General features: G+C 23.1%; 7 protein-coding genes across 7 annotated transcripts; 3 read left to right on the top strand and 4 right to left on the bottom strand.

The window, feature by feature from the left end:
• Positions 1-515: 515 nt before the first annotated feature.
• On the top strand, positions 516-2,070 carry SRAE_2000251000 (Protein kinase domain and AGC-kinase, C-terminal domain and Serine/threonine-/dual specificity protein kinase, catalytic domain and Protein kinase-like domain and Ribosomal protein S6 kinase family and Protein kinase, C-terminal domain-containing protein; the record flags this gene model as incomplete). Its single annotated transcript, XM_024653587.1, has 3 exons — positions 516-617; positions 657-815; positions 865-2,070. The coding sequence occupies 3 exons, from the start codon at positions 516-518 to the stop codon at positions 2,068-2,070; spliced, it is 1,467 nt and encodes a 488-aa protein (XP_024507048.1).
• Positions 2,071-2,476: 406 nt separating this feature from the next.
• SRAE_2000250900 (Moladietz) lies at positions 2,477-3,948 on the bottom strand (the record flags this gene model as incomplete). Its single annotated transcript, XM_024653586.1, has 3 exons — positions 2,477-3,186; positions 3,226-3,600; positions 3,729-3,948. 3 exons carry the CDS (start codon positions 3,946-3,948, stop codon positions 2,477-2,479), a joined length of 1,305 nt encoding a protein of 434 aa, XP_024507047.1.
• A 441-nt stretch (positions 3,949-4,389) lies between these two features.
• On the top strand, positions 4,390-8,470 carry SRAE_2000250800 (Hypothetical protein; the record flags this gene model as incomplete). The annotated part of the gene is made up of 7 exons (XM_024653583.1): positions 4,390-4,536; positions 6,825-6,830; positions 7,029-7,173; positions 7,214-7,477; positions 7,536-7,838; positions 7,884-8,307; positions 8,344-8,470. The coding sequence occupies 7 exons, from the start codon at positions 4,390-4,392 to the stop codon at positions 8,468-8,470; spliced, it is 1,416 nt and encodes a 471-aa protein (XP_024507046.1).
• Positions 8,471-9,467: 997 nt separating this feature from the next.
• On the bottom strand, positions 9,468-11,724 carry SRAE_2000250700 (Zinc finger, RING-type domain and Zinc finger, RING/FYVE/PHD-type domain and Domain of unknown function DUF2040 domain-containing protein; the record flags this gene model as incomplete). The annotated part of the gene is made up of 4 exons (XM_024653582.1): positions 9,468-10,458; positions 10,663-11,420; positions 11,457-11,554; positions 11,634-11,724. The coding sequence occupies 4 exons, from the start codon at positions 11,722-11,724 to the stop codon at positions 9,468-9,470; spliced, it is 1,938 nt and encodes a 645-aa protein (XP_024507045.1).
• Positions 11,725-11,936: 212 nt separating this feature from the next.
• SRAE_2000250600 (NADH dehydrogenase [ubiquinone] iron-sulfur protein 8, mitochondrial) lies at positions 11,937-12,646 on the top strand (the record flags this gene model as incomplete). Its single annotated transcript, XM_024653581.1, has 3 exons — positions 11,937-12,021; positions 12,071-12,336; positions 12,386-12,646. The coding sequence occupies 3 exons, from the start codon at positions 11,937-11,939 to the stop codon at positions 12,644-12,646; spliced, it is 612 nt and encodes a 203-aa protein (XP_024507044.1).
• An 82-nt stretch (positions 12,647-12,728) lies between these two features.
• On the bottom strand, positions 12,729-15,594 carry SRAE_2000250500 (Sterol-sensing domain and Patched family-containing protein; the record flags this gene model as incomplete). The annotated part of the gene is made up of 3 exons (XM_024653580.1): positions 12,729-13,159; positions 13,205-15,189; positions 15,416-15,594. The coding sequence occupies 3 exons, from the start codon at positions 15,592-15,594 to the stop codon at positions 12,729-12,731; spliced, it is 2,595 nt and encodes an 864-aa protein (XP_024507043.1).
• A 1,557-nt stretch (positions 15,595-17,151) lies between these two features.
• SRAE_2000250400 (Hypothetical protein) lies at positions 17,152-23,801 on the bottom strand (the record flags this gene model as incomplete). Its single annotated transcript, XM_024653579.1, has 6 exons — positions 17,152-19,488; positions 22,805-22,851; positions 22,894-23,020; positions 23,071-23,187; positions 23,242-23,527; positions 23,710-23,801. 6 exons carry the CDS (start codon positions 23,799-23,801, stop codon positions 17,152-17,154), a joined length of 3,006 nt encoding a protein of 1,001 aa, XP_024507042.1.
• Positions 23,802-25,616: the final 1,815 nt, after the last annotated feature.

Below are 25,616 nucleotides of genomic sequence, written 5' to 3'. Positions count from 1 at the left end.
ATTTATAAAAAAAAAGTTTGTTATTGTCATATAAACATCAGTTTTTAAATTACTTGTAAGGGGTATAAACTTTATTGTTTATATTAAAATTATTAAATTTTCTGGTAGATTGGTTTATAATAAACCTCTTGTTGTATTTATATCAGTTTTTTTTGTAAAAATTTGAATTTATTTATGTGGGAAAAAAAAATCTAGTTTTAATATCCTTAATTATACTGTACATGAAAGGAGTACCAACTCATGTTAAGTATTCTAAGATAATAATATTTTAATAAAAATTTGATGCTTTGTTTCATAAATTAAATATATATATATTATAAATTTTTTAAAAATTTTTTTTCAGATTAAAAAAATTTTTTCAAAGGTAAATACAAATATTAATTTATACTCTTATTCACCAAACGTTTTGGTGGTTTTACATAAAATTGGAAATAAAAAACAAAATTTAATATATAGTATTATACCACGATTGTATAAAAAAATTGTTTTAAATATCATTTAGTATAGTTTAAAAAATGGCTGAGATATTTGAATTAGATTTATCTGACAATAGAGGTATACCTATTGATGATGCTGTTGAGATGGAAGAAGATTTTGAATACATTGATGTAGCTGATGTACGTTTCATATTTTAAATGATAATTTATTCTTTTTAGGGTCAAATAGAAGCACCACCTCCATCATCATCGTATATGGAGGATCCAAATTGTGTTGGATTTGAGTTAGATGCAGCTTCCGTTAATCCACCAAATACAAAAGTTGGTCCAGAAGATTTTGAGTTACTCAAAGTACTTGGAAAAGGTGGTTATGGAAAAGTATGTTTTATAAATAAAAAATTACAACAATTATTATTCTTGATTTAAGGTGTTTCAAGTTAAAAAAACATCAGGAGTAGATAAAGGAAAAATTTTTGCTATGAAAGTTTTGAAGAAGGCAACTATTGTTAAAAATCAAAAAGATACCGCACATACAAAAGCTGAACGTAATATTCTAGAAGCAATTAAGAGTTCTTTTATTTGTGAACTTTTGTATGCCTTTCAAACTGGCGGTAAACTTTACTTAATTTTAGAATATTTATCAGGTGGTGAACTTTTTATGCACCTTGAAAGAGAAGGAATTTTTATGGAAGATACAGCTTCATTTTATTTGTCAGAAATTGTTATTGCTTTGGAACATTTACATAAACAAGGAATTATTTATCGTGATTTAAAACCAGAAAACATACTTCTTGACTCAAAAGGTCATGTTAAATTAACAGATTTTGGATTGTGTAAGGAAGCTATTGAGGGTGATCAAGTAACTCACACTTTTTGTGGTACAATTGAATATATGGCTCCAGAAATTTTAATGAGATGTGGTCATAATAAAGCTGTAGATTGGTGGAGTTTAGGAGCGCTTACTTTTGATATGCTTACAGGTGGTCCACCATTTACAGGAGAAAATCGTAAGAAAACTATTGACAAAATATTAAAAGGAAGGTTAGCTCTACCTCCATATCTAAGCATTGAAGCTCGTGATTTAATAAAGAGACTTTTAAAACGTAATATGGGATCTCGTCTAGGGAGTTCACCTGAAGATGCAGAAGAAATCAAAGCACATCCATTTTTCAGACATCTTGATTGGCAAATGGTAAAAAATAGACAACTTGAACCACCATTTAGGCCAACAATTGTTAATGAAGAAGATACTTCTTTATTTGATACTAAATTTACACAAATGACTCCTGTAGATTCGCCTTGTGATACAACAATTTCAATGTCAGTTAATCCATTTGAAGGTTTTACTTATGTTGCACCATCTGTTCTTCAAAGTAATGCTCCACCAAAGACTACTAGGTCTAGAAGACACTTGACAACACCTCATGATAGTTCCAGAACAGTCCAAACTTTGCCCACAATTGCTTCTTCAAGTAATTTAAATGTTAGTTCAAATTCAGGTCATATGCCAGCTTTAGGTGAAGAGTCAATGGAAATTGGGAACACACCAAGACAAAGTGAATCTCAAATTCCTTTACATAATGGTATTCACAGTTTTGGGTTTGGTGGTTACAATTCACATATGAGACACTAGTCTATAATAATTGTTTTTTTGGAATTCTAATTACTTGACTCATGGTCTTTAAAAAATTAAATAATAATGTGCCTTAATGTCACTATAGTTGCTTTCAAATATTTATTTAAATATTTTTATTTTTTGTTGTTATTTTTGTTAAGCTTCTGATGACAAACGCTCACTATACAAATTGTTCTTGCCTTCTACAGTTTTAGTAAAGAGTTTATGATTTGATTTTTAACATTAGTAACCTTTACAAATAAATGATAGGTAAAGTTTAAAAATAATTTTTTATATGATTAAATGTTATATTTATTTTTTTAAATAAAGTATGTAACAATATTTATTTTACATTTTTTTACCCGTTATTATAAAAAAAGCTCTTTTCTATACAAAAATATTATTTCATAAAATGATATTATAATTATAAACTTTGTGGAGTTGTACATGTTCGATTGTCATCAACTATAAATTGATCATTTTTTATATCATCTGATTTTGATTGATGTTCTAATACAATTTGACTGATAGAACGATGAATTACATTATCAATACTTCCTAAACTACTTGCAGGTGTTGTTTTTAATGATGATCTACTTTCATAAGGGCTATTTCTATCATCATTTAAAATTTTACTTTTTCCTTGAATTGATACATCTGTTGAAATTGTTGATTGTAAAAATGAATCTTCTTTTTGTGAAACTAATAATATTGGTGATTCAATTTTATTTTCTTTTGGAACACTTAATTGTGCACAATTACGGGCTCTTATTTGATTGCTAATATAGGTAGAACATCGTATACGATCATCATCAATTCTTCCACGTACAATTGTTATTTGCCTTCTTATTCCACCATGTTTACATGATGGACCAACATTAGCATCCATTGTTTTAGAACTCATAACAGTTAAAATAACATATACTCTTAAAACTTGAAGTATAAGTAATCCAGTACCAATAGTTGTTTGTAAAAGACCACAAATTAATGAAATATAAAAACATGCACCATATCGAAAAATTAATAATGATAAAGCACCATTTTCACCTCTAAATGGTATTGCAAAATTTGATGGTGATACAATACCATAAGTTAAATTAGCAATTATTGTTAAAAGTCCAGATATTATCATTGCTTTACTATAATGATGAGGAAGTAAACATAAAAATATACCCTGTAAACACCAAAATCCAATAGCAATACATAAAAAAGCATTAGTATAATGGCCAGCTCTTCTATATTTATATCCCCAATCAAATCCTTCCTGATGTTGAGAGAAATATTCTAAAATTTTTATTACCGGTAAACTTAAACCTTTTTTATATGCTTTATATAATTCTAATTTCATAATTTTATGACTTGATAAATCAAATTGATTATTTGATACATAATCATGTAGTAATGGTGTATTAATATTTAATGAAACATTTAATACATTTAAACCAACTTTTACTGAAAGTGTAGCAGGAGTAACATCAGTTGAATGTGCTTTTATAAATGTTTCAACATTAACAGCACCTATATTCCAATATGGTAATACAATTGATACTAGAAAATAAAAATAAATAATTATAAAATAAAGTTATTTGTCAAGTGATTTTGTTTAAAGGGTGTTACATAATTTTAAATAAAAATAATTTAATATGATATGTGAAGTTAAAATAAATTAAATTTACCTGCAAGCATACATCCAATTGTCAATTGATAAGTAATAGCAATAAATGATATTAATCTTTTTTTACGTATACCAGGTAATATTATAATAAATGCTATATATGGTACAATAAAAACTGCTACCATTAAAAATATATGTATATCAAAACCTTGAGGCATATGAATAGCACGAAAACTCGATGGTGCCATATTATTTCTAAATGCAGTAAACCAACTTTGCATTTTGATCTTTATTTTTAATTATTTGTTATTTTTTTTTGTCTTTTCTAATAATATATATCAATGATAAAAATAAATTTCAAGAAAAAAAAAAGTTGTATATTAATAAAAATTTTTAAAATTCTGAAATAAATTAATAAAAATATATGTTAACAATATGACCTTTGTATGAAAAATAAGTTTAAACGTAACACATTCCTCTAATATATATAGCCATCTCGCTATTAAAATAGATATCTAGTTTTAGAACACACAATTACATAATAAAAATTTTAATGGTGAAATTTGAAATCATGTAAAAAAGTATGTGAAGGAGAAATATTGCAGCTATCAAAATGTCAAGGAGAATTAAATTCACTGTGCCGGAGAATGAATTTCTTTATTGGTAACGGTTAAGACAGTAGAACAGTGGAGGAAATTTGATCAATGATGTGTAGGTAAAATATGTTTGAAATTAAATTGTGGGATGCTTACATGGACAACGTCAAAAGAACAAGTTTTAAAAAGGCTGTTGCTAAATTTTACGTCAACTTTGACATGAGCGACCTTATTAAGTTAAAGTATTGTCAAGATAGAACTAAATTCTGGAAGGTTTATAATTATTATTTTAAAAAGAAAAAAAAAAGTTTTTATTTGATAGCTCCTATTTCTAAGTAATATAAAAATATTTAATATAAAATTAATTAATTGAGGTTATATTATATATACTATTTAATATTTGTTTTGTATATCTAAATTCACATTCATATGAACTGTTAAAATATTTACTTGATATATAAATAAATTTGTTAAACATTAAAGCAAGAATTTAAGGGGGCAAATTAAAAATGTTAAAATATTTAACCTTATTACATAGCGTAAATTGATTCTGAAGCCATATATTTACTTTTATGAATGTATATGTTACTCATTTCTGCGGAAGCGTGTTGGAGACTAGTTTTATGTATTTTATCAAGAATAAGAACACGTTTCAACCATTAGATTAATAGTTATTAAAAAAAATATTTATTATTGGTGTTTTATTAATAAATGAGCAAAATTTTTAAAAAAACTATTGCTTAAAAAGCCGGAAATAATATAAGTGAATAGGATGTCAATAAAATTAATTTTCATTTATTTTATTTTTAATTTTTAAGATAATTTTTATAAAAATTATTTTTTAAAGAAAAAAAAAAACTACTATAAATATCATATAATTAATAAAAATTTAGAATATGTATAATAATGAAAAAGGAAATACAACATGGTTAATTTGAAAAATATCATGCAAAATATATAAAATAGATTTATATATTTAACGTGCATTATCTAAATACTTTCCTAAATATATTAAGTTCATTTGTACTTTTTTTTTAGTAATGATGATATAAAAATATGTATCAATGATTAACTTATTTTCTATTTTTTTTTACGTAACACTGTAATGTAAGAAATTGTTAAAGCGAAAACTATTGAAGTTAAATTAGTTTTTTTTTGTGATTTATGTTTATTATCGTATAACCAAAATTTGAAATAAAATTGTAATAAAAAAAATATATTAAAATTTTTTTTTATTTTTTATAATAAAAAATTAACGTTACAATAAAATAATAACTAATAAATATAAAAAATTTTAATTGTATAAGAAATAATCCTCATATGAAACAAGAATTTTAAGATTAAAATTAATTATAAATTTTTACTATAAATGTACATGGTGGTAAACTCTATAAAGAAATATAATTCCGGAACAATTTTACCTCGCATTTTTAATAATATAAACAATTCTTATATTATTCTAATTATTATTAAATCATTGTTTCTTTTAATAGTGTATATGTCAAACTTGTTTTAAAATAATATATTAACTTTGATAGTGTACATGAGAAATGAAACAAATTTATTTTAAAGATAAATAATTTTAGCATTTGGATAAACAAAATAAATATAATTTTTTTTTCTTACTTTAAATTCCACTTTTCTTTGAAATATTTGATAATTTAAATTGTTATTTTAAAATATTTTAAGGTTAAATTTCCTTGTTGCATCAAAAATATTTGATTATTTATATAAATATTATTTTTGACATCGTTTGTCTACTGATTCAATTTTTAAACTTTCACATGAATTGAAAGTTTTAATTTAAATAACTTTGCGGTATTTAATATGATTTTAGTTTTTATTAAAGAATCAAATAAAAAAATAGATAGATAGATAGATAGTTATAAACAACAAATTTAACGAATAATATTAAGACATAATATAATGAAATTATAATGCTTAATATAGAATAATAATTATATCATTAATTAACTAACAAATTATAAAATTTGTTTTATTACAGATTAAAATTTACATTTAAAAGGAAAAATTAATATATTAATATTTTAAAAAAAAAGTAATACATAATTTTATTTAATGTTATTAAAAATGTAGTATATCTTACCTAAATTATTACATACACTTTTTATTATTAATTTGTTAATTTTTCTGTAACAAACAAACTCTTGTTCTCTCATTAATATATGATATTGATACATTATAATATATACTTATATATATAAACGATAAAAACATTTTTAATTTCTTATTAATACTTGAATAATAAAGTACTTATTTTGATATATGATTTCTGTCACAAAATATAAAGTATCATTTTCTTAATCACAATACCAAATTGTTAAAAGAATTATACTTTTTAGCATTATTTAATAAAGTATACGTTTTACCATGAATTTGTTTTATTAATTTCTCTAGAAAAATATAACATTTTTTTTTAATTTTATATATTTTAATTATCTATTTTTTTTATTATTACGATTATCATTTCTATTGTTTTTTTTTATAAACAAAAATTTGTAACATTTAAAATTACATAATCTCACCAAAACACATAATAGAAAATTGTAAGCAAAGGTTTATTTTAGTACTTATTTTTTATACCTAAACATTTGTTCATCTAAATATATATATATATTTTTAGTTTTGTTTTTTTCTCTCTTCTAAATAGTTAATAATTTATTAAAATATTTGTAAAATAGAAAATTAATTTTATATAATTAATAATAATTTTTATTCTAATTTTAATTAAATTTTAATTTTAGTTAATAAAAATGTCACAAGATTTTTTTGTGGAAGTACTTTGTGATATCAAGGACAGACTCGAGGTGGCTGAATCTATAGATAATTATTCTGAAAAATGTGAATATATTGAAGATATTCAATATTTAATGGATATATTAAAAATAGGTAAATTTGTGTTTATTAAGTTATAATTTTTTATTTTTAGCTCCTCAAAATCAGTATCCTGAGATTAAAGAAGTTGAAAAAAAAGTTAATACTTTTAAAAATGATAATAATTTCTCAATGACTAATAGTAGTATTCCATCATGTTCAAATAATTTGTATGATGATTCAGATTATGTTATTGAAAATTTTACTGATATTCAAAATGAGTATGAAGCTGTAAAAATTGCCAAAGATGATGGTAACAATAATGAATATATTAGTGGCCTTGGGGATGTTGTTACTAGATTGTTGAATCTTTATCATGGTATATTTAAACAAATATTTTTTTTTTTATTAACCTTTATTTGCTTATATTTTTTTAGCAACATCGTCTGACCACTGTTTACATAGTACAATTTTTGATTTTTACATGAAAATAAGGGGAGAATTAGATAAAACTAGTAATATTCCAAGAAATGGGGAAGTTGAAAAGGAATATGATAAAAATTTGATTAATTTGATTGATAAAGAATGTAACAGTTCACAATCATATTTATCTTCTGATTCTACCCCATGGTCAGATGTCGTTTCAAAAAGGAAAAAAATCTGTGGTGTTAAAAATACCAAAACAATTTCTATTGCAGATAGAATTAGGGATAATATTCCCATTGATCCTAGGATCCCCGGTAGTGTCCCTAAAAAAGAACTTCATAATAATGCAACATATTTAGGAACTCGAATTATAAAAGAAAAAAGTAAGGGCCATGGATTTGAGTCAATATTTGGAGAGTACATTCGTCTCCATAAAAAAGATAACAGTTATAGGCCTATCAAATCTGTAACTATAAAAGATCCCTATTTGATTGAGGATATACAGGTAAAGAATATTCTCGATTTTTTTAAATATTGTTGGAGAAATATAAATACATTAGAAACTTTTGAAATTATTACTGAAGCTCCTAAAAGTAGTAAAAATATTGTTAAACTAAAAAAGCAATATGGTAAGAGTAAGACTGACAATCAAATTGTTAACATTCTAAGTAACAAAGATTCAAAAATACGTTGTTCAATGTCAGAAATTGAAAATCACTGTAAATCATCAGGAGTTGACTTCAATGTTATTTATGAAGAAAATATTCATGAAAGATATGTATAGTAAGTGATTAAATATTAATTTTTAATATTTTATAGTTTTGACAACGGTATTTTTTGTAGTCTCGAAAGGGGATTAGATTTCTACTATAATAATTATAACAATTCTAGCAATCGTAATGAGTGGAACTGCAAAGCAACATATGTATTCTATTATCGTCTTTAAAATAATATTTAATTAATGTTTATAATTTTTTTTTAAATTAGAAACAACTTTTTAATTACACAATTTTGTGAAAAAGGTTTGTTTTTTAATTTATGTATTGTAACTTTTTATGACACAATTTTCTTTCAAAAAAAGTAAGCTGCTTGTAATTGTTTTTTCAAGTAATACATCATTACCTCTAATCCAAAGAAATTTTGGATTTTTTTTTGTCGTCCTAATTAATTTAAATAAAATTTACTATTGCATATTGTAATTATGTGTCTTATAACTCATATATATTAATAAATATTTTTATTTACTTTATCACTTTTTTTTATTGCTTTTGTATTTTGCAAAATGAAATTTTTGTATAAAATATATCTGTTTATTTACAATAATAACATTTACAGAAATAATATTTTTTTTATTTATTTTATTTAACAATGTATCAAAAAATTTTTTCTGACTTTAAAATGTTCTTATGAAATTATTTGAATATTTCAAAAATATTAAAAAGTGATTTAAATTAAATATTTAAAGATACAAAAAAAACCTATTACTTTCCATTATATTTTCAAAAAAGTCATATTTAATCATCGTTTACATAAATAATTTAAAATGGGTATTTATATTTCTGCTTAAATTTTATTTTAAAACTAATGAAAATTATTCATAGGAATCATTCAAAATGGTGTTTTCTAATACAGTTGAAAAAATTTTTAGGTTTAGAACTATTGCTGAAATATAGAAAATTATGTTTGATTAAATAAATCATCATATGAATCATAGAGTACACAGTGTTTGAAACCTATGACATATGAAAATACTAGAAAAAAAGATACAAATTAATCATTTATAAAAATTGATTTTTAATAATATTTAAATTTTGTAAAAAGTACAAACTACAAAATTTTAGTTATTGTAAGTTTGATAATACAGCAACATACACTTTGCAAAGGATTTATATATTTTTTATATAAAAAAACACGTAGTGATTAAGAATAGAAAATTAAATTTTTTACATTGCAGGAACAATTTCACCTCTTAACTTTCTAAGCATATATCTTTTTTGATATGCTTTAATGTCACTTTTTGTGTTTCGTTGCTTCATTATTTCACGTATTTTCTCCAATCTTATTTCTTTTGGAAGCATTCTAACATCTGTAGTTTTTGGCTTAACTTCTTCCTGAGGTTCTTTTTCTTCTACAATATTTATTTGTACATTTGATATATTTTCAGTGTTCACCTTGATATCTTCAATTTTATTTTCCTCTATCTCAATTGTTGGTTTTTTTCTTATTTCTAAACCACCTTTTACTTTTTTTTCTTCTTTTATTGATGGTTTGATAACAGGTCTCATTTCATCTTCGTCTTCATCATCATAAATTGATTTTTCTGTTTTACTTTCAACTTTCTTTTTTTTTTCTTTGACACTTCTAAAAGCTGTACTTTTCTCCTCAACTGGAACACTATTATCTATGTTATTTAAAAATTCTTTATACATTCTTGATCTTAAAACACTATGTTTTGTAATTTTTTCATTGATTTTCTCATCTTCTTTTTCTCTTTCTTCTTCAATTTTTTGTAATTGAGCAATTTCTTCAAGCTTTTTCTTATAACTAGAAGAAATAAAAATTTCTTTATCACCATACTTTCCTTTTTCCTCTTCTCGTTCTTTTTGAATTTTTTTTTCTTCAGCCAAAAATCGATCAAGTTCTCTTCTTTTTTGTGCTGCCATTATTTTTTCAATATATTTTGGTTTTTTATCATCCTCTTTTTTTTTCGTTATATGTTTTAATTTCTCTTTTTGTATTTCTTCATATATACCATCATAATCATAAATATCATTATCGCTATCTACTTTTTCACTAACTTTATCAATTTCATTTTTAATTACTATACTTTCGTCTTCTTCATTATCACTATAACTAAATATATTATCTACTTTTGTCTTTTTGTTAATAGGTTCTTCTTTCTTTAATACAAAACCATATTTTCTACTTGTCATTCTATAAATGAATTAAACTAAACAATTAACTATATTATTACAATAAAATATTAAATGGAAAATCCAATTACAAAAGTAATATAAAATTTAAAAATTTTATATTAATTGAATAACAATTCTATAATAAATAAAAATAATTTTTAGAAATAAAATTATTATCTTAATTTTCAGTTAAACTTTTTTTTTTTATATATACTACTCTAACCCGAAGAATTTTGTAACTCCTTGTACAATTATAACAATTAGAGGCTGCCATACAACTAAATATCTAACCCAATCAAGAAATTGCCCATACAGTAAATGAGGTTTCTCCCAAGGATTTTTAAATGTTGTTGAGTAATTAATTTTTTCTTTACAATATGGACAAGTTGCCATTTTTCCAACAATAACAAAACCTCTTAAACAGTATTCATGGAATAAATGTTGACATGACAAAGCATGAACTGCCTCAACATCATTTTCATCATCAAAATCTTTATCTGTTCTTAGTAATTGTCCTGTTAAATTAAGTCTATCTCCACAAATTGCACAAATATTATTTTCTAAAACTTTTTTTGGTAAACCATCAGATGTAAAATATCCTATTTTACATGCCATTTTTTCTGAAGTAATTTCAGCTAAATCTTTAATTAATACACCATAATATAAACCATAACATAAAAATAAAATTCCAGCATCTAAACAATCATTGGCTTTTAAACCAAAAATGGTATTTAAACCAAGAAGTGTAAACATCATTATTAAATAACCAACAACACCTAAAAAATAACTCATTTTATGTAAAAATAAAAACCATTTATAAACAAGTCTTGGAATTTTTCCAGAAATATGTGGTTGATTTGTCTTTCTATATAAATATATATTAAAAGTTGTAAATATAACCCATGTTAATATAAAGCGATACCAATGTTTTGTCATTGCAACAAAAAAAGGTATTGCCCAGAGTCCAAGTAATGAAACAAGCTAAAATAATTTTAAATCATTTTATTATTTACTTACTTGATAACTTTTAAAATTTTTTGATTTCCACCATATTAATAGTAGTTGAAAAATTATTAAAGCAATTATAAATATAATAAGTATTTCAGCATGCATGACTAAAATTTATTTTTATACAACAATAAACTAATCCACATAAATAAAATTATGTTAATTTCTTAGATTTTTGAAACATACCATCATGGTTAGCATGTTTTCTATGCATCTCTTCATGTTCCTTTTGCCATTGAATTTCTTCAGAATTCATATCTTTTATCTGACCATGCATTACACCTTAAAATATGATAAAAATGATTAACTATCAATTAATAAATAACATTAAACATTAAAGAAAAAAAAGTAAGCATCTAAAACACACTTTATATTGGAGAATAATAGAGAGGTGTCTTGGAAGGAAGTGTCTGATGTTGTCATTACACTATTCCAATTTTTCTTTGTTACTACTACAAACATTAAAAGAATTATAGTTAATTCCAAATTATGTTATCCAGATTTGGACCATCAAATTTGTCTAAAACTATTACTACAAGATTAGTGTCAATTGGTCAAAATAGAACAAATTATGGTAAGGGATATTTTAATAAATATTATTTTTATTATATTTCTTTTTTTAGTATATGTAGGAGAACCAGCAGCAAAAGATGGGTCAACAGATAGTGACATAGTTAAAGCTCTTAATTCAGTATACTTTACTGAAATGATTCGTGGATTTGGTGTAATGCTTGGTCACTTTTTTACTGAACCAGCTACAATTAATTATCCTTTTGAAAAGGGTCCACTTTCATCAAGATTTCGTGGTGAACATGCACTTCGTCGTTACCCTTCAGGAGAGGAAAGATGTATTGCCTGTAAATTATGTGAAGCTATTTGCCCAGCACAAGTTAGTTTTTTTTTTTTTTAACAATACAAATAATTTTATTTAATTTAAGGCTATTACTATTGAAGCAGAACCACGACCTGATGGATCACGTCGTACAACACGTTATGATATTGATATGACAAAATGTATTTTTTGTGGTCTTTGTCAGGAGGCTTGTCCTGTTGATGCTATTGTTGAAGGACCAAATTTTGAATATTCTACTGAGACTCATGAAGAATTATTGTACAATAAAGAAAAACTTTTATTAAACGGAGATCGATGGGAACCTGAATTAGCAGCTAATTTACAAGCTGAATATTTGTATCGTTAAATAGTTACAAATAAAAAAAAAAGAAAATTTTAGTCTTTATTTTTACATTCAATAAAAGAAATAGGTTAATAAATTTTTATTTTTATTTAGTTATAAATGGCTGTATAGATGTTACATTAATATTATCTTGATCAGAAGTATCATTTTCAAAATTTACTGTAAATTCATCATTTAATGGTACTAGTATTAAAATTATTGGAAGAACAAATAATCCATGTACTAAACCAAGACCAACAACGATAAAAATAGTTTTGGCAAATGCTAAAATTGAATATGTTTGAATAAATATTAAGGGGAACATGCAAAGGAATGTTGATAAACCGGCATTAATCATTGGCAGTGAAATTTCAGATAATGTATTAGTTAGGCGTTCTTTGTAACTGCCTTTTGAAGCAAAATAAATATGAGCAAAGTGTGCTGTGTAATCAACAGAAAGACCACTAGCAATTAGTACATCAACAATTGTTATTATATCAAGATCCGATCCCCACCATGCTAGAAATCCAACAAGATCTATATAAATAAATTTATTAATAAATATTACTATATTTAACTTACTATAACAAATGGAGGTTAATGTAATAACAATTAAAACAACTCCCATAAAATTTGGGATAAAGAGTAAACAAATAATACCCATAGATATAATTGATACTGTAATTGATCCAATTAGATCATTTTTAACATTGAGTATCATATCTAAAACACCCGAATCTGCATCAAATATAGTACCATTGAATTCAGAATACTCCTCAAGTATATTTCGAATTTTTTCATAGTATTTTGCTCTTTTTGACCATTCACTCATATTTTTTGCCATTATTGTTATATGAAGTTTTAAAAGTTTTTTATTCTTTTCATCATATTTAAGTCTTTCCGTCTTAAGTATATTAGTAATAAAATATTTCATATTATCTAAAGTTAAACTATAGTTATTATTAACTATTCCAAAATAATTAAACATTTTATGTGTTTTTCTATCAAAATCTTCATATTTATCTAATAATATAAGTGATTTATTTCTTCCATAAGTTTCATTAAGATTTTCTATTTTATTTATCATTTGATAAAAATTTTCATATTCATTAGTATTAGTTATATTTGGAGGATTTGAAAAAAATATACTAACTGGAAAATGACTATCAAATACTTTTCTAATAGATTCTAATGATGTTACTAAGTGGGAATCAGAAGGAAAAGCTTTTGATGGTATAAATGTTTGACGCATATTAAGAATATGATAAGATGATATTATATAAATAACTATCATTAAAATAATCAAAATTAGTTTTCCTTTATATGAAAATAAAAGATTAACATATTTTTTAATAAAATTTAACTCCATTTTATTTTTTTCCTGAATTTTTTGATTTTCATCCTGTTTTTTTGATGTTAATACAAGTATAGGAAGAAAAAGTGTAAATGTAAATATATAATCTATCATAACAGCAATAGAGATACATAGGCAAAATAAACTCATTTGTCTTGTAGGTGTAAAAAATCCAATACCAAATGCAACAGTATTAGTAATAGATGTTATTGCTATTGATGGTCCAACAGCTGATAATGCTTTAAATATTCTAACATTTTGATCTTTTAAATGTGATAATTTTACAAATGAATTTGTTAATATAAATGCATCATCAACACCAATTGCTAATATCATAAATGGTGTTACACACATAATAACATATAAATCATATCCTAACCAAACTAATAAACCAAAAGATGATAATGCAGAAAGAAAAGGTGAAGCAATTGCACCAATAACAAGATAAATAACATATCTTTTGGGATTAATTTGTGTATAAAAAATAAATGTTACAAAACCAATAAGTAGAATAAATCCAATAATCATTAATATAGTTGCCTCTATGGCACCTCTAACCATTTCATAATTTGCAATTTCATCACCATATATTTCATATACTACATCACTATTAATTTTTGAATTTTTATGTAATGTTGATTCTTCAAATAATTGTAATGTTATATTTTGAAAATCATTAGTTTTATAATTTATATCAGATCTTGAAACATACCATAATATTATTGTCTCAACAAATTGTATATTTGATCTATTATTTTGAAATATATGATTTGATGTTAATACCCCAAATAAATTTAATCCTATAAAAATATCATTTCCCATTATTTTAAAATGAGGATATGTTAATGTATTTTCATTAATATCATATTGTGTTTTGTTTTTTTTATTTTTTCCTTCTAAAACAGGAATAAGTGATTTTAAAAATAAATGAAATGGTTGGTTAAGATTGCATAAAGGATGACACAAAGAGATTTTTTTTTCTTGATAATTAACATTTGTATTACTAATTGACTTTTGGTTATCTAAATTTACTGTATCCTCTTTATCTATTACTTTTTTTTCAATAACTTTAGTTATCCTTTCATCAATTTTCAAAACACTTTTTAAAATATTACTTCTTAACATGTTTCCACCATCTTTTGCCTGTATTAATAAAAAAGCTCTTTTGGGCACATCTTTAAAGCCATAAAATTCCAAGTATCTCATTAATTCTCTATAAAAGTAACAGATAATATATTATTAATAAATGTCATACAATTTTAAAATGAAAGCAATTAATACAAATTATTCCTTATTTATAAAATACTTTATCTATTAGTAACATAATATTAAATATTAAAAAAAAAAATTTAATTTTAATGATGTTATTAAATAATATAAAAAATATATTAATATTAATTTTAAAAAAAAATTAATTTTTTTTTTTTTGAATAACTTACATATCAGCTTTTGAATTTGAGGAAGAAAAACTTTTTACTATATCACGTTCAACTTTAGCATTTAACAATGAAATTGATAATATAAAAGTTATAATAAGTGAAAAAATTATACATTTAATGGGATATTTAGTAACAAATTTAACTATTAATTGATTGTTACTTTTTATTAATACTTCCATTTATAAATATTTTTTTTTTTGCCTATTCTATTATTTGGAATAAAAAAAAAGATTAATCAACAATAAAATATATAAGGCAAATTCACGACTGGTTTATCTAAAAATTATTTTCATATACATTATTTATATAAAGTAGGAAAATATAAATTAACTATTTGTGAAATATGTTCAATTATATAAATACAAAAATATACTATTTTTGTTAAGAAGACAACATCAATAAAAAAAGAATAATAATAATAACTTTATCTCCATAAAATATATAATTTTTATTTATTTATTTTTTTTACAAATATGTTATAATTTTAATAGAGATAGATAAAAAGTTATTTTATAAAAAAATTTATACAATAAAATTATATTTCCATAATTATTTTTATCAATGTCAGATTATCTTTATATAATCATTTAATTTTAAACTAAATATCTAGTTAGAATAGATTTTTTTTTAATCTATAGCAATTCAAATTTCCCTTTTTATTATAAAAATTCTTATTAAATTCATGTCTTTATTTATATAATTATTTTAATTTTTTTTTTTTTAATAAATTCCTTCTGGAATTATTTATTGTGACAACTGTTAAATATATTTACTTGAACTTAATGCACTAAATAACGTATATATTCATTAAAAAGTACAATTTTTAAAATAATATTAAAATTTTTTATGTTTATATAAAACAGGTATTTTGAAAAATATAATAATATGAAGCATAAATAATACAAAAGTTTTAGGTAATATTGATAAATAAAACATTATTTTTGCTTAATTTAGAACATAACAAATATGTATATTTTTCTAAAAGTAAAAAAAAATATATATTATCAGTCTCAGTAGATTTCATTAAATAAATTTAACTTTTAAAACATCTGTTAAATATTAATATATATTTATATTATGTACATATACATTGAAAACAAAACATTGTTAAATATTTTATATTTATAACAAAATAAAATAAATATTTATATAATTATAAAATGACAAAAATTAATATATTTATAAAATATATATATATATATATATGTATATCTATTATGGAAAAAAATTTAATGCTAAAAGTAGACAAAAACTTGTTATTATGACAAACATCTAGGAAAATATAATTTAAATATATAAAATTGTTTTAAAATTATTATTGTTAATAAAATATGTAAAACTTGTTACATTTGTGTAATTAATTATGCATAAATTATGTCCTGGATATAATTTTTTTTTCTAAAATAATCTAGAAAATTAATAAATAAAATATTCAAACTTTTATTAAAAGAGGATAAAATTAAAACAATCATATGTATACACGTTAAATAAAGTAACAAAAGCTTCTATATAAAACATTTGTTAATTTATTGAAAAGTCGAATGAATAATTTCATTTTTATCGACAAATAAAATTAAAAATTCTAAGGAATAGTTACCCGCATGGATTATAAGAGTATTGATTACAGTGATAGAATCTACATTAATATATAGAGATCATTTTCACTGAAATTTCAACGGAATTGATTCAAAAAAAATATTATTTTTTTTTTCTAGAAAGATTTGACTTTCAAGTTTTTATTGATGACATACGCCATTATGACTCGAACTTGATATTTCTCCTGTTATCGTAGCAGATCTTTGTCTATGTAATTGTTCAAGATTATGATTTCCAGAATTACTATTATTCGATTGTTTAAACATTGGATGTTGTGCTGCTAATAATTGTTGCATTTGTAACATTTGAGATTGAGCATATTGATTTTGAAGCATTGATGCATTCTGTACTGAAGCAGCTGCATTTAACTGATTTTGTTGTTGTTGTTGAAATTGTTGAATACCTGCTAAATTTTGATACTGCCGTAAAAGATGTTGTTGTGCCGCGGCTTGTCTTTGTATTTCATACAAAGAATCAACTGATATATTATTTATCATTGTATTAGGTATACTAATATTATTTGACAATTGAGACCGATTATTAGTATTCACTGCCATAGCAGCTGCTTGAAGTTGTTGCTGAGCAGTAATTAGGTTCTCTTGTTGTAATGGTGTATTCAGCTGACTTTTGATATTTATTAAATTATTATTTAATTCAGCATGCATAGCAACATACTTCATATATTCAGCTTTTGCAGCTTCTTTTTCTGCTGGAATCTGAAGTGTATTTAATAAATTCTGATAATGTTGGATTTGTTGTGCACATTTTAATATTTCATTAGTACAAATACTCAATAATTTTTGTTTTTGTTCATTTGCTTGTGCAATTAGAACATTCTTTGAATTTACCGAATTTAACAATGATTTATTTGGATCTCCATTAGTAGCCAAAGCACCGGGTGTTTGATTTGTATTTACAGATATTAAATTTGATGCAGCTGAATTTTGAGCATTAACAGCATTTTGAATAAGTAAATTTGCTGCTTGATTATGTTGTTGTTGCATAGCTGTTATTTGAGCAGCTAAAAGTGGATTCTGTTGTTGAATTTGTCCTATATTTCCATTTGCCTGTAAAGCAGCCTGCATCATTAACTGTTGGAATGCAGCTTCATTTGAATTTGACATATTATTGGAAAATAATGCCTGGTGATTAACAGCATTACTGGGGACATTTGTACCAGAAGGAGTATTAAAAAATAATCCTCCATTAGCCATTACCGATTGTGGTCTTTGGTTTCCGACTACTAATTTAGCATTGTTAACTTGTTGTAATTGAGCACTCATTGCTTGAATCATAGCGGCTTGTTGATGTGTTAAATTACTAGATGTATTTTGATTTGTAGGAATAACATTATTTACAGCTTTTCCAGGAGTTGATAATATATTAGAAGATGATGGTACAATACCCGTAGTTATTCCTGGCATTGAATTTGAAGCCTGTAAAATAGAAGTAGTTTTTTTACTTTCATTGGTTGATGTAGTCATATTTGAAACATTATTTTGAATTGTATTTGTTGGATTAGAAATATTTGATGAACTTTGAATTCCATTGTTAGCAGTTGATGTGGTACATTTTGCATTGTTAATTTCCATACATATTTTTAAATGTGTATCACTATAATTACAAAGGGTTTTATTGATAACTTGAGATCCATGTGGAGGTACAGGTCGAGTAGGTGTACTAACAACAGGAGCATTAATTTGTCCCGCAAATCCATTCATTAAAGGTGTACCAAGATTATTGTGAATAGGCATATTTGGCATTATCTGCGATGAAGCCATTTGCATTTGTTGTTGAATTAAATTTGATGGATTATTATTATTAGAAATTCCCCTTTGAACAACCGAATTAGCTAAAGTATTTTGATGATGTAAAATTTGTTGAAGATGTAAAAGTTGTTGAGATTGATTAGAAGATAATGATGGATTCTGAATATTAACTTGAAGACCGGTATTATTAGGAAGCATAGCAGCTAATCCCGGATTTGTTTTTAAAATCTCCATAAACATCATATTATTAGAAAAGCATTGTGTTGGTTGCATTCCTGGAGTTAATAATCCTTGTTTACTACTAGATGGTGTCTGAGGTGTTGAAACAGATACATTATTTTGAATTGAATTATTATTAGGTAAAGAACTTTTAATATCCATCGATGAAGTGGGGGTACCTGAATGGCCATTTGCAGTATTTGCTGAAGGTGGTGTTGCAGGAATTTTATTTACATTAACTACTTCTGCTGTTTTTACAGCTATACCTAACATAGAAGATTTAAATTCATCAACCTCTAATTTAGGTAATTTTGAAGTAGGAGGACCACCTATTATTCCAGAATCTACAGAAATAGATGAAGGTCTTTTCATATTATTATTAGGAGCCAACAAAGAATACCCGTCATTCGTTCTCGGTGACTGCATATGCTTAGAATCCAAGTTAGTACAATTTGAAGTTGAAGGAACGTCAGAGCTGTGTAGAACTGGCTAAAAGGAAATAAAGAATAATAATAACTATTTCAGGATTGATAAATATATTGATAAAATAATGTAAGAGATATAAAGACAAAGTATATGACATATGTGGCTTAACGGTATTTAAATGAAGGTTTAAAATGAAGTATGATTATAATATTTAAAATATAATAGGCGTGATTTAGACAAATAAGAGGTTTAGCAGAAAAATAAAGGCAATTAGATATTAATAATAAGTATAGTTAAAGACAGTGATAAGGCAAGTTGACGATAATAATAAATTATTAAATAAAAATTTTATGAGTAAAAAAGAAAAAAGAAATTGATAGTTGATGACGTTTATGGCAGATAACATGAAGGTATAATTAATAATAAAAATAGTAGGTAGAAAAAAAAAAGTAGTAATAGTAAAAATTAATAATAAAAAAAATTTAGTAAATATGATTTCATAAGATAAATTAAAAAAAAAAATCTTTTATAGATAATATAATATAAAAAGTAAAAAAAATAAAAAAAAAAAAAAAAAAGTTAATTAAATTTAAAAATGTAAATAATAATCCTCCTATGCCCTTAAATAATTTTACACACTATATGCTTATTAATAACAACAAGAGTGACAAATTAAATTAAACGAATAAAGATCAAATATTTAATTTTTTAAATTTACACTTACACATAACAAATGATACACATAAAATATTATATGCAAAGGCTAGTGAAACAACATCTGTCAGTTGTCAAATATTTCATGAATGTTTATTATTAGTAGACTTTTTTATTTAAACAATAAACTTAGTTTATAATAGGAAATTGAGAATAGAGAATAAAAAAAATGACAACCTGAATATAAATATTGGTAAGTCAAAAAGAAAATAATTTAAAAAATAAACGATATTATAATATTAGTATATAAAAATAACACATTCATCTTTTCTAGAGAAAATTTCGATTGAAAATTGATACAAGGTTACTTTAAAATAATAAGTCAAAACAGACAACAATTATTCCTAATTAAAAATTATATATTATGTAATTACAACAAAAAGAAAAAAGTTATCAATGATGTAAGAATAAATGGCAAACAAAATGTCCATCTATAAATGCAACGTGTCCCTTTTATCCATTTTTTTTTTAATACTAAAAATTTTAAACATTCAATCAATCTTATCTTTCTATTCTCAAATATACCCCCTTTATAACATCATATACCAAGTTTTATTTTTAGTGATAACCTTAAAAAGTAAAGTTTGTCTAAAATAATCTTAAGAAATAAATAAACAGTTTTTGTCAAAGTTCTCATACAATTCTTGATAATACAGTTGGCAAAAAAAGTTTGATTATAAGAATACAAATATTTGTTAAGAGTCTCATAAAAAAAAAGACATAAAAAAAAGTAAGAGAGACAAACAAAGAATATTAGCGCAAGAAGTATTTTGTGAAGCCTCTTTATAGATGACGCAGTTTAAATAATCAGTGGTAAAAGATTATTTATTCAAGCATACACTTTAACATATTTTAAAGATGATATGCTGATTAAGCGGAAGAATAATTAACAGTCATGTTATCGGAATTGATAAGGACAAAGAAATCTATTATATTGAATATAATCTAAAATTAACATTGCATATCAAAAATGCAATATTAAATAAAAGCAAAAAGATTAATGCATTTTTTAGCAAGGAACTATAGAAGATTATCATAAGGTTATTTATATAAAAATTTGTAAAAAGCGTATAAAATTAAACATTTCTAAGTACTATCTAAAGAGTTATTCATTGATTGCAATTTTTTAAAACAATGATCGACTTTCAAAACTAATAATAAATGTATCAATGTACCTAGTTATATAATTTTATTTCACCTTAATTACGTCTATTACATATAAAGATAAGAAAGTAATAAAATTGCAATGATTAATGATAGAAGTATGTAAACAAAAACAAATAAATACTATAAATAGAGAAAAAAAAAGTATGAAGAAATATATATACATATATTCTCTTTTTTCTACAATAATATAAATATATTTAAAAAAAAAATATATATATATATATATATATATAATAAAAACTAAAAATAACAACAATTAATGTTATCTATCATTTATTAAATTAATAAAAAGAGTAATTAAAAAGGGTGAACTTAACATTATAAACAATGCATGTTTAATAGAAAAATAAATCATAGTTGCAATAGAAAAAAAATTATTAAAATAATAACGATTGACGTGTATATATTTCTAGACAAAGTCCCATCCACAATATATTATTTAAATATCGAATAAAAGTCAAAACATATTATTTTTGGAGGAAGCTTTTCAGTTGAGTCGATAAAAAAAAAAGATATGAAGCGTTAAGAAAATTATCAAACATTCAATAAGAAATATGTATAAAATTACCTAACAAAATAAAATTTTACGATAAGAACTTAAAACTGTATCTAGGTAAAAATAATCAGTAATAACAAACATAGATAAAACAAAAAAAAAATATTAAACAAACATGGTAATATAATCATATAAAATATTAATGAAATTTGTCATAAACTGACAATAAAACATGTGTTAATAAAATATTAAAGTTTTCTGATCATAATATTTTTTTTAAGTGGTTATAGGAAATAAATGTGTTCCTTTAAAATATATATATATATCAAGCAATTGATGAAATTTTATGATAAGGGAAAAAATAGAAAAATGATCTCGTAAATGCTGTAGATTGTACCGCAATCAACTTAACAAGACTAGTTTCGAGAAGGATCAGGTGTGCTTTTACAATGCTTACGAATAGAAAAATAATAGTTTTTATAGTAATCTTGAAAATTGTTAACTCAACAAATATACTATTTTAAAACAAATTTATAAAAAATATAAAAATCTATATAAAAATTTTAAAAAGTTGTTGACTTATAAATAGCATACTCATCCTAATTTATGGTATCCCACAGGTGGTAGTTTTAATAAACCACAGCAGCCTAATATAACATATTAGTGGATATTTTATGATAACAATGAACAGAAAAATGGACTAAAATAACTATTTGTTCTGATTTTCAAATAGATAAATTATTAAAAATAAAACTAATGACATTTGTCAAAAGCTAATTGATAAAATATTGTAATTTAATAACTATATAATTTAAAAAAAAAAAAGTTAAACTGAGAGATAAAATGAAACTATAAAATCTATATTTCAACATAGTATTAAACTAATTATAATATGTAACAAAGACTACTTAATTGATAATGGAAACAAAAAAAAAAGATAAGGAACAATTGAATTATATCAATCATGTTTAAAAGGTCATAGTATAAAAAGTATAAACATACCGACAAAGAACTTCCTCTACATTTATTTTTATTTCCTGTATCAGCACCTGTAATTTTATTTTGATTACGTAATAATCTCCGTTCCTCACGTTTTTTCTCTTTCATTTCACGTTTTAAACGTTTGCGTTCAGCTTTTTCTTCACTACTCATAGGAATGGGTTGCATTCCATTCTCCATTTCAAATTTCTTTTTCTTCATTTTTTTTTCAAGTTTTAACTAAAATAACAAATATAAGAAGATAAAATAAAATTAATTTAATCTCTTACTTTTCTCTTTAAAGCTTTCTTCTTTTCCTTACGTCTTCTAGCTTCCGCTTCTATTTCTTTCTGCTTTCTCTCTGCATCTAATTTAGCCTGTCTATTATTTTCAGCTTTCATAAATTGCTACAATAATTATTATATCAATAAACAATATTTATAATATTAAATAATTCTTACATTATATTCCTCATTATTTCGGAATAATAATATTGAAAAATCATCAATAATAACTTCCATTACCAAATCTTCACAATCACCTACAGTTGATCCTGATAAATCAGGCCACGTTTTTTTAATAAATGAATCAGTATGTGGACATTTATGATTATAAAAAGGATCAAGTAATAAATCATTTCTTTCATTCTCTCTAATTTCTTTTTTTGTATTTATTTTATTTTCTTCTTGTGGAATATCTTCCAAATGACCGTTATTACGATTTTCATTTTTTTTACAATTTCCTTTCCTAAAATAAAATAAAAAAAAAGTATTATATAAACATTTAATCAAAAATGAAAAAAAAATATATTAAATAAAAATAAGATAGAATGTGGGAGAACAAACGTTGTGCCGATAAAATTTATAGATGATGAAAATATTTTTTCTTTTTTTTTTAATATATATATATTAAGATAAAGTCCAACTTACTTTGATGGCAGAAAGGGTGTTTTAAAAACAGAATCATCAACTTTATCTATGTTGTCGGCAACAATAGCTGACATCCTATTTTCCTCTTTCATTCCAATTTCAAAAATTCATGCATATACTTATCTATATTTAATAATTATTTTCTGTTTAAAAAAAATGTTCATAATAAGAAATAGTTTTAAAAGTTCACAAGAAATATTGTAGTAATAAATTTGAAATAAAGTCTAAATATAGATATTATTAATATATACAAATAGATAACAAATTATAACATTATATTTCGAAAAGTTATAGATAGAATAACAAATGAAATATTTATTATAGAAAATAAAAATACTTAAATTTAATTTAAAAGTTTTTGAATGTTTTTATCATTTAATGACCATTTTTAGTTTAGAAAAGAATGCTCATTCATACAATGAAAAAGATTCGTCGACACAGCGTATAATAGTGAAACTACACGATCAATAGGACTATGAAAATGTACGAGCGCAGTAGCATCTACCATCTAAACACTCAATCGTGAAAGGCGTTGTGAAGGAAATGTAACGGCGAAGGCTGAGTAGACCATCAATACTATACAAATTGCAATCTATGGACAATACAAAGTAAGAGAGTTAGGTTGCGGCCATTATTTATAAGAAAGAATATATTGACTGCGACACTACTTTATGTAGGCATAGAAAATATATTCAAAGATTAGTATAGATGTGTGACGCCGAATGACGCATAAATTTACCACTACGATTAAAATGTATAATGTTTATGTGTATACAAAAAAGTTAAATATCTTCGTAAGATAAAATAGTGGAAAAATGTTTCATAAGAACTTTAAAGTAAACTAAAATGAACTTTTAATTTGTTTAATTTACAAAAATTTCTAAAAAAAAATGTAGTATGTTTTTATTGGTACACTAAAAAAAAACACTTCAAAGTACATACAAATAAAAAATATTAATTTAACGATAATAAATAAAGTAAATATAAAGATACTACTACCAAAAATGCTCGATTACATTATTTAAATAGAACTAAAATATATTGACAATTGATTATTTGAGATAATTTTAAGTAAACTTTTTTTTTAACTTTTTTTTTGCAATGATGTATTGGTATTGCTTATAAAATTGTTTTGTTAACAGGAGAGTATAAAGATCATAAGAAGTTCACATTTATGTATTAAAACAAATTGTTTTTTAAAACATTTGATAAAGGGAGATATTTAAAAATTTATTTATAAGATTAAACCAATATTATAAATTTATATAAAATAAAAATATAATTTAAAAAAATATCATTACAAATATGTTAAAATAAATGAAAAAAAAATATATAAATAGATTATTTAAAAATTACAGAAAAAAAAAATATATATATACATATATAAATTAAATTTATTCTAGAATAAAAAAGGAAACAAACTTAAAATAAAGATATTAATATTTATTAAAATCAAAAATTTTTCATTATAATTGAATAAAGTAAATTAGTAATTTTCGTAATACATTTGTAGATATTTAAAAGATATATAATAAAAAGTTTTAATAATAAAATTTGTTTATAACATTATAAAAAATTATAGTTCATATTTTTTGTGTAATAAAAGATAAGATCCTAATAATAAATTATTAATTAGAATTTTAAACTACAGAATGTTACTAAATTTTGAATATTTATATATACCATCAAAACTTTTTATTAAAAAGTTGATATAATACAAGTTTGTAAAACCATAATTTAATTATTTATCTAGTGAATAAATTTTATTTTATACATATCACACCAAATATATCTAGAAATTTGTTCTATATTATAATTAGAACTATAAATTGTAGAAAAAAGATTAAAATGATATTATATTGAGATTGAAATTAATGAGACGATAATTATTTATTTTTTTTTTAACT

Source organism: Strongyloides ratti (genome assembly GCF_001040885.1).
Source record: "Strongyloides ratti genome assembly S_ratti_ED321, chromosome : 2".
NCBI classification, from domain to species: Eukaryota; Metazoa; Nematoda; class Chromadorea; order Rhabditida; family Strongyloididae; genus Strongyloides; species Strongyloides ratti.
This window is presented reverse-complemented; position numbering and strand designations above follow the sequence as displayed.